This window comes from Maniola jurtina, chromosome 7, assembly GCF_905333055.1.
Source record: "Maniola jurtina chromosome 7, ilManJurt1.1, whole genome shotgun sequence".
NCBI classification, from domain to species: domain Eukaryota; kingdom Metazoa; phylum Arthropoda; class Insecta; order Lepidoptera; family Nymphalidae; genus Maniola; species Maniola jurtina.
This window is the reverse complement of record NC_060035.1, coordinates 12025137-12035460: the sequence shown is the minus strand read 5'-3', so window position 1 is coordinate 12035460 and position 10324 is coordinate 12025137. Positions and strand designations below refer to the sequence as shown.

The 10324-nt window shown below is 37.5% G+C and overlaps 1 protein-coding gene across 1 annotated transcript in view; it reads right to left on the bottom strand.

The window, feature by feature from the left end:
* Positions 1-460: 460 nt before the first annotated feature.
* Positions 461-10324, bottom strand: part of LOC123866652 (cardioacceleratory peptide receptor-like) — a 59380-nt gene continuing 49516 nt past the window's right edge. The window contains exons 10-11 of the mRNA XM_045908332.1: positions 9122-9251; positions 461-4114 (exon numbers count right to left, since the gene is read on the bottom strand). Coding sequence (XP_045764288.1) covers positions 3959-4114; positions 9122-9251 — 286 coding nt within the window. The 3' untranslated portion in view covers positions 461-3958. The remainder of the gene's footprint in view (positions 4115-9121; positions 9252-10324) is intronic.

The following is a 10324-nucleotide window of genomic DNA, read 5'->3' as shown; positions in this document are numbered from 1 at the left end:
ACTGCTGTTATCGTCGATTTTACTGAAGGTCGTGTTTTGCCGCAATGTTGGAAATAAAAGCAAGCAGGATCTTACGAGCTCTATCTAATGAGCTTAATGTAATAATCATCATACATGTCAACGAATCACCGACTCAGTATTCTGTATATCTCCTCTCATGTTGCGGCCACATTAATGTTAACGTCAATGCCCAACACCACCATAATTACTATCGGGATAATCAACGCGGTAAACTGAGTCTTGAACGTCTAATGTCAATTGAATTGGGGTTAAATTCATCTAACGCCAAATGGCATTGTGAATGCCGTTGTACGTTGACCATAGCTACATCTAAGAAAATATGATTAAGATAGTAACTTTAGTTGATTTTGCTATTTTAATGTTATAAGACCGTGCTATAATAGTAGAAATTAGAGCAAAGTGAACCTAAATTGAAGAAATAAAATGAATAAAACCATCATTATGCTTTATTACATTTATTTACTGAGCTTATTAAAAATACCCTAATTAACAGCTATTATAAAAGTAGATACATCCGAATACATAAATAAATAAATAATAGTACAGTCAAAGGTCTTTGAAAATCGGATGGGACGACATAAAGTGGACTAATAGATTAGAGATTAACTTAGTCGGTTAACTTAGATTAACTTAGTCGATAAACTTAGATAACTAAGTTCCTTAATTATCTAAATTCGCATGTGTTAAGGTCGTTTTACGCCAGAACAAAACAGTTCAACATTGAGGCATGCCATGGGGCTGCATGGTACAATGATAATTTAAAATATAGCAAGACTCATCAGCAGACTGCCGTATCGTAACATCCCAGTTCTGCAGCACAACCTTGTCTGGGTATTCAATAGATTACCGCATGCTATTAAATAAATGTTTCCATTTGTAGCATGCCGTATTGTTGCATATCTTGTTGCTCCGGCATAAAACAGCCTTTTGACGATAAATATAATAAATTAAACCAAATGACAAGAGTTTGACTCCAAAACTTTTTTGGCACCATTAATTTTATTTTATACCCTTATCTACATTTTTAAGGTTCCGTAGTAAAACAAGGAATCTTCATAGTACTGTCCAGTTTGTATGTCTGTGTGTTTTAAACAGTCATTATATAAAGTGAAAATAAACCATCGAGACTATCGTAACATGTTTCCGCTCCATAGACACATGCTTTTTGAGAAAATCAAATTTTCTAGGTTTTTTAGTTTAATCCCTTGTTGGATAGGTATATCTACGGAACCCTATTTTATGCGTGTTCTGACACGCACTTGACAATTATTATTTTCTAACAACGACGAATAAGAATATTTACCTAACAATGGAAAAATTTCGTATAACACTAGAACTACCTGATAATAAAAAAAATCACAGATTTAAAATGTTCACAGTACAAACATATTATAGTAATAATCATTTAAAAAATAATATAATTTTAATCATACAATTTCAATATTAGGAGTGTACAATATTCCACTGAACTTGTACCTAATTGTGGATTTTACGAATGCCAAATACTTTTAACTAGATATATATTTTTAAATAAATACATATTCCCTGTATTTTTTTCGTTACTTATTTAGGTATATCAAAACTCCTAAATTATGTAGAATTACACTCTAAACTTATATTATTAGTTATTTATATAGTAAAGGTCAAAAAATAAGTATTTTAATCTAACATTCGTATGTTAAAATTATTGAAATTAATCTCGTTATATTACAGTTGGTCACACTATTTGTGAAAAATTACCCATAACTACGATAGAAACTAAAAAAAACCCTCTAAAAACGCGTAAAGTAAAAGATAGTCGGCCGAATACTGATAATACTGAAACAATACACCACAAATTCATTACTTAGCAAAAAAATGAGCTTATTCAGAATTCGATACTTAACAGGTATGCAGTTTATAAAACTTAAATCGAGTATCCTCAATATCCATAAAGATATCAAAATATTGTTGACATGACGTTTCGTTATTCCTAGCGTAATAGTGTGTCCACATTCTACACATTTATTCATATACTTATTAATAACAAAACAACTTCAATAAAATCGTTAAATTACTTAAAGTAAAAAAGTATGTGATTGTACATAATATTTTAAAAATGATAAATTACTTTTCAAGCGTTCGTCGTTAGATTTTTAAGGTTGTATGAAATAATATTAATCATGTTTGCTCCGTTTGTTATTAAGTTCTTAACTATGAACACATACATCGATAACAATTATTAAATCTTAATAAAGATTACACAGAAGTGGGCAGAGCTTATTAAAAAGGATGAACAGTAGATAAGTAACATTATTTCAGATATACATTTTTACAGGTACTTGTTTTTCAATTAAAGTGAGTGTTGTTAGTTCAGAATAACTGAAGTATTTCGGCACATACCATTTATTTAATGTATCATTTGTTTCAAATTATACACTTTACTGGATTTCTGTTAAAATAAAATAGTTTCAAAGTTACTCGGGCTCAAATACTTTTTGGCTGTATCTTTTTGTTTTTGTAATAAATAATAAATACATCAAATAAAAGCTTTCAAAGTAGTTTATTTACGAAACATCAATTATTCATTGACATTGATACTGAGAAGTTCAGCAGGGCGACCATAAAACATGTTTTTTTGGTCTCCTGTAAAATTTTGTCAATCACACTTACTAGGTTTTGAAATGGGGCAGCCGATCTGCATTGTTTAACTAACCATATGCGCAATAAATTTTGAATTTAAATTTAAATTATTTACATACAAATCTTTGAGCCCGTGCACTTAGGTGCAATCAAATGCATGACACCAATGAATTTATAGATTGGAAAAATAAAGAAATAAGTAGGTATTATTTTTTATCTTAGGTTTCCTAAATTAGGTCGGATGATTTTATTCTACAGTCAAGTCACAAGCTTCAATTTACGACATCATAAACTCATTGAAACGTTTTTTAGATATCCTGAGGCAACTGATTTACGATTCTGAAGGAAGGATTTTGCTCACTCCGAGTTTAAGTACAATGAAGCAATTATGAAATTTGAATGGGCCATTCTAGACATATTACATAAGTGCCTACTAACTACTTCATCGATCACCACCATCATCATTTTAACCTGCGGATTGCTTGCTAAACATATGTTCTTTCCCAACGCGAGCTATTACAATCGTACGTAATCGAAATCCCACGGACACGTACGAAACAATCTGCTTTCTCATTTCTTTTTCGAACTGGGATTCTTATGGTTATTCTTATGGAACACTCTTCTAGTATTAGTTTTCGCTGCACTTTCAATATTGGTATCTTCACGTCAAGAGTCAATAGGCATTTTCTAGGCAAGCGCATCTTAGGCCGCATCATCACTTGCCAACGGGTCTGATTGTAGCCAAGCGCTAGTCTAAAAATGAATAAAAGTCAACCCTCTTCATCCAGCCACAACCCACCTATCTCTTTATATCATCGGTCCAACAAGCTGGAGAGATTGATTATAGCCCAAGCTTTCAGCAAGTTGGAGTGCCAATGGGCAGGGTATGTTTTTCGTAGGAGCAATGCCCGTTGGAGCCGAAAAGTTTTATAATGGAGTAGTGTGTGGCGCTCTCCAGCAAAAACTAAGCAGTGAGTCCATTCAATACCTTACTTAGCCACATAGTACTAAACACGGAAACAAAGAAATTTTGAGACTCTACTAGATGATGGTACGACTGCACGCGGATTTAGTTGATTTGATAAAAAAGTAACCATTGCAATCTTGGTTCGCAAGCGAACTCTTGTTATGCTTGGCCGTGAAAAGGAAACAGATAGATAGACACACTGTTGCATTTATATTAGTAGTAGAGACCGGATAGAAATTATTCGTCTTTCTAAAAAGATCATTCATTTCTTGGCAACCATCACTTAATTTACATTAAAAAAGTCGTATATTTGGATATTTAATAAATTGTTTTCTTGATAAGTGCTGTTCACAAAAAGGTATCGGCAGGTCTTCGGTGCGCGTCCGGATGGCAGTTGTTGTTTGTTTGCATCTGGTTCTTGGGCAGGTTCATGCGAACTTTACGCGAACTTCCGTTGTACTGGTGTAAACGCTGCCTTTGGGTCTTGACGCTGCTGTCTTTCATCTGTTAACAAAATACACAAAATAAGGCAACAGTTCGAAGAATCTATAGGCATTGGGGTTCCATATTATGCTAGAATGGCAACCTCGCAACGGGGAGTGCAGCGTTTGCAGACAAGACCAGATTTAATTTCGGGGGGGTTCATAAGGGTCAAATTTCTAACCAAGGAAAAAAATAAAAGACTGGCCAAGTGCGAGTCAGACTCCTGCACCGAGGATTCCGCACTCGGGTATTTTTTCCGACATTTTGGACGATAAAGTAAAAATTATTATGCATAAAAATAAACAAAAACTATTTTAGAATGTATATGTAAAGCCCTTTCATAATATTATGATACCCCACTTGGTATAGTTATCTTACTTTGAAAATTGAAACACATTTTAAATTTTTTAAATGATGTAGCCACAAATTCGCAGTTTTTCAGATTCATTCCTTTACTTGTGCTATAAGAGCTACCTACCTGCCAAACATGATTCTAGGTCAACGGGAAGAACCTACCCTATAGGTGTTCTTGACAGACACGACGGACGGACGGATAGACAGACAGACAGACAGATAGACAGACAGACAGACAAACAGACAGACAGACAACAAAGTGATCCTATAAGGGTTCCGTTTTTTCTTTTGAGATACGGAACCCTAAAAAATTTGAAAGAGCCCTTCTCTAGGTTAAGAATGCGGAAGGAAAACTTCTCCATGAGGATAATAACGCTAGGTGACCAGACGACTTCAAACGAGTCGCAGGTATTCTGAAGACGAGACTTATTTATGTCTATTGGTTGACGACGACGATATTAATGATAATGACGAGAGTAACGCTAATAATAGGTGGTACTTCAGTTTAATTACAGTACGTCACAACTGGAGTTAAAAGTTAGTTTTCAAGTTACGCGTATAAATCTACCAAAATTGTATGCAGATATATCAAATAAATAGGTCGAAGTTTGGTACAGTATAAATAGAGTATCCAGTATTAATAAACCTTGTAATAAACTTGAAGTTTAGGGGCGAATCTCTATTAAATAATTGTTATGCTGTATTGTAAAGTAAGTAAGTAGTAATCTCTGGTCTATTTCCAGTCCATTCTATTGTTCCGTGAAGTTTCCTCGAGTTTAGAGCTATTGTGCACTAAATTAGCGTCCGGGTAAGATTTAGGTATATATTATACCAGTGTCAGTTCAAGTAGGCACATCTGGCTTGACGCTTAGGGCCCTCTTTTGTCAAGGACAATTATAAAGGACCCTAGAACGACGACACTTGAGACTCATTCAAAACTCATTTCTACTAACTCACTCGCTGCGACTTCTTTAGGGTGGGTTTTTTGGAAAATCCTTTCTAGGCTGCTGCCTATACGATATTGAAGAACCGTCAGCAAAATCTCAAGTATCTACACCCAGTGGATCGAGCTGTATAATGCTATTTGATATTAATATGTCAGTCAGTCAGTTTCGACTTTTAAATTATACTAAATCTATACCCGTGGCTGTGCCCGCAAAAAATTTAGGGTTTTTGAAAAATCTCTAGGAATTCTTTGATGTTCATATCCGAAATGCAACCTATCTCTGTACCAAACGACGTGTCAAAATCGGTGTAGCGAATGGGTCGTAAAAAGGTAATAGATAGATAGACCGACATATTTAGACAGACAGACACATTTTCGTATTCGATTCGAGTAATAGTATGGATAAGTATAACATTACTCGCGATTATGTCTCCTTAGAATTTAATATAACCTATACATAATTTTATTCACCTAATCGTTTTTTAATGTGCATTAAAGAAGGACTCGTAAGAACTACAATTTCTATATTTTTCTTATTAAACTCCACTCCGCGAGTTCCCAAAGCCATCATAGTTGTACGCCCGTTTTCAATATTCAATCTATCTGTAATCGGCAGATAAGTTACTTAACAACGCTGTTATTTGTCAGTTTGTAAAGTTGCTAAGTAAGTTATCTCCAGATTATAGATAAATTAAATATATTTAAATATTAACAACGGACGTTAGTTTGCTTAAGTTAGCAAAAATATTTTTTCCACAATTTTATGGGCTGTATAACATGTTTATACTTTATACCTACCTAAATACTTTAACACAATAGTTGTTTATGGAGCCTACGTGTGTGCTCCAAATATAGACACCTCAATAAATTCAACCATTTGGGATTTGCGTTGAAGGATCAGTCAATCAGTTAGGGTAGCAGAAACCTTTTACAGGTATAAATATAGACATTTATTTTGAGGCTTACATTGTGTACAGTTCGAATACATGCCATACTATCACTACCCATATTATTACTAGCCATACTATAAATGCGAAAGTGTTTGTTTGGTTTGTTCTTCAATCACGTCACAACGGAGCAACGGATAGACTTGGTTTTTTACATGGGCGTAGTTAAAGACCTGGAGAGTAACATAGGCTATTTTTTATCCCGGAAAATCAAACAGTTCTCACGGGATTTACGCGGACCAAATCCACGCGGACGAAGTCGCGGGCATCAGCTACTTTTGTATAAATGAATAAAATATACCTAAAAGATATTCAGACTAAAACGAAAATCTAGTACTAGTAATATTGAGTAATGTCGATATAATGAAACGAAAACGGCCATGAATATAAAAATAGGCCCATAGTAAATATTCATTAGCGTTTGTAATTTTGGGCCTTATCCTGGCATTCTACCAACGTTTTATGGCCTCGCGGGGAAGAATGGGAGGAATTTTTTTGAATAAGAAATGTGCATGTCTACCTTCATTAGCTGTTGTAATAAAAATAAAAGATTGTTTTTTAGATTGAAGTCTTGTAACCGGCGACAGCGGCGATAGTCTAGATAGATAGGTGATTTCTCATCCGCCTCCTAATCGGGGGGTCCAGGGTTTGATCCCCGGCTCGCACCTCCATAGTACACGACATGTCGAGATGGCAATTGGGGTTGGGACGGCCCGCACACCCTCATAGCCCCCGCGCTAACCCGGTGCAGGCGCGGGCGCCGTGCGGGTGTGCAGGGCGTCCGTCCCCCGCTTCATACCCCGATTGCTATTTCGACCTGTCGCAAACTATGCATACTTTAAAGATGAAGGAATAACATCGTGGGGAAACCTGCATGCATGAGAGTTCTCCATAATGTTCTCAAAAGTGTCTGAACTCTGCACTTGGAGAGCGTAGTGAACTACGGCCAAACCCTTTTCCCGTTCGAGAAAGAGAACCGTGCTCAGTAGTGACCCAGCGATGGGCTGATCATGATGAAATCAATTAGCTTGTATGGAGTGTCGGAGATGAGGTAATATTATCATCTTCATCATCATCATTTTGGTTGCCTGGAAGAGATCGCTAGGTAGCGATAAGGCCGCCAAATTGTACCTATATTTTGTTGAGCTTTTTATGTGTTTTTCTGTACTAATTTTGTGGTGTACAATAAAAGTATATTCATTCATTCATTCATTCATTATCTATGTAATAAATATTGATCGCTGGACATAAATCTCTTGTAGGAGCTTCCACACGCCATGGTCTTGGGCCGCCTGAATCCAGCGGCTCCCTGCGACTCGTTTATTTGTCTGTCCACCTAGTGGACGTCGTCCAACGCTGCGCTTTCCGGTGTGAAGTAACAATTCTTTTTTTTTTTAAAGAATATTAGCCACGATGCTAATCATGACTAATAATCCCCTTTCCCCTCCAATTAAGCGTAAAGCTTGTGCTAGGAGTGGGTACGACAATAGTGCAACGGGTGTGGTTTAAACCGCCAACCTCTCGAAATTCAGGCCGCTCCTCAACCTCAACCGTTGAGCTATCGAGGCTATAAATTCTAACACCTTGGGTCCCCAACGTCTAACAATGTCTAGGTTTTTCGAACTGCGTGCCCGCTGTCCATTGCCACTTCAGCTTCGCAACCCGTTGAGCTTTTTGTTGAATATTCCGGCGAATCGTAAATATTACCAAAATGGAGTTACTGTCACATAAGTAGGGCTGATGAATCGTTGTGAGTTATAACTAAATTACTGTCTCTCCCCACTTTGACCTTTCCCAAACTTTCGGAGCCTTTGCGACGAAAGTTTTTCCGGTACGTGGGCTGACAAAATTATGATGCCCTCGCAATATGACTTTCCCATTCAATTATCAGTTTTAGAGTTCCGTACCCCAAGGGTGCTAACGGTATAGGAGACCTACCCTGGTCTCGGGCCGCATTTTAAAAGCAATTAAATATTACTGGCTTTAACGGTGAAGGAAAATATTGTGAGGAAACCTGCATGACGGAGAGTTTATTCGTAATGTTCTCAAATGTGTGTGAAGTCTGTTAATCTGCCCTTGGTCAGTACCCTTATCATTCCAAAAGCAGACAACTCTTGCTCAGTAATGAACCGGCTTTAAGTTGAGATGATGATGATGAAACAGCAAGCTCATTTCATTTTATACAAATGGTCCGCTGACCTTATACTTGCGCAATAGGCGTCTTATCGATATATTTGGCATTACGAAGTGTAGAACGATGGCACACCATCCATCAGTCGAAAAGAGACTCAGTGGTGGCTGTTGAGGTTCCCTCAACAGCCACCACTGAGTCCATGGGTCTATGGGTGGAGCCACCACAGAGTCTATGAATCTATGAGTCTATGGCCACCCATAGACTCATAGAACCCATCCACCACTGCATCTTGAAGGTGAAGATGGCAACGATGTGGACGATGCGACCATTACCGGACTTGACAACACTTCCGCACACGGTGGTGGGCGGCCCACCACCGTGTGCGGAAGTGTTGTCAATAGGTTGTCAAGGGTTATCAAAGTTGTGGTCACATCGTGAAGGCCCTGGACCCAACACCCGACCACGCGACCCTAAGCCAAGACGGCAGACCTTAGCCGACACAAGGCTTCCGTACCGGGGAAGCATTCTTCCCCGCACCACACCCGGGCAAGAAGGCTACGCCTCGAGGCTCATATCCTGGACTTAACCAAAGCCAAACGGAAAAGACTTTGCTGCTGCTAGGTATGGGTTAATGATGATGCGTTTACCCTTATAGTGAGTTCGTGTCTGGTGCGCCGGTGCGATGACGTCAGCATCTCTGTATGCGCTCGCGACTCGTTGGCTGCTATGCTGTCTTCCGTCTTTATGCACCACAGCCATTTGTATGGCGGAATGTTCCTATTAGACAAACAAATTACAGACATTTCAGTTTCATTTTATAGCTAAATTTACAGGTAGCAGTTTCTAATTACTCAAATCATGCCCGCGTGATTTATGTACCAAGAATCCTAGCAGCGTTTCCGCGTTTGACAGCCCGGTTGATGCTTTTCGCAAAAAATAGCTAGCCTTTCTGTCACCAGATGAGGCTCTATAATTAACCACGATGAAATATTTTATAGTACTGCTGGTCGATTGCTGAATCGCTGCGTCCTCCTTGCTATACAATTTCAATTGTTTGATTGGCTGAATGTACCTATGCTATTCTTGCTGCAACAATGCATTTCAGTCAATAGTCAGAGAATGACGGCCAGTTAGAGGCAATTGCGATTGTTAAAAACTCATGGAATGGCACGAGATACTTACCTAAATAAATAAATATTTTTTTTATTCAATTAGACTTTTACAAGTACTCAGTAGATACAATACGTGTATGTAGCACAGACCTGCTGTTAAACTATTATTTCTTGGGCGATGTTACGGAACCCTTTATGTGCGAGTCCAACTCGCACTTGTCTGGTTTTTATTTGTCAGCAAAACCTAGTCACCGAACCAGGAGTTACCGAAATTCTGTTTCAGCTTACAGATCTAATAAATTTAAAAACACTTCCTAATTATAATGATAAAGAACTATAATTCAAGTAAAAACTCGTTAATTCTTCACAAGTTAACGGTTAATCGTAAATCATTAACAGTGTACAAGCTGGAACTTCGCTGAGAGGGTAACGGGGAAGTATTGTAATTAAGAGGCATCTAGAAGATATACGGCTGTCCCACGTTGACGTGTAATTGGTTTAGTTATTAATGGCTGACGTGCTAAATTCGGCTGCTTGTTTAGTTTACGATAACATTGTGCATAATACTTGTACATGAGGTTATTGCACAAGCTTTATAGTCATGAAGGCACATAAATAAATCAAAATAACAACTAATAAGACAATCACCGCGCGCTAACCTGAACTTCTACTTATCCTGTGTAGGTATTAGTTTTAGAGAAAACAAAATACATTTAGGAGATTTTTAGCTAGCCTTCA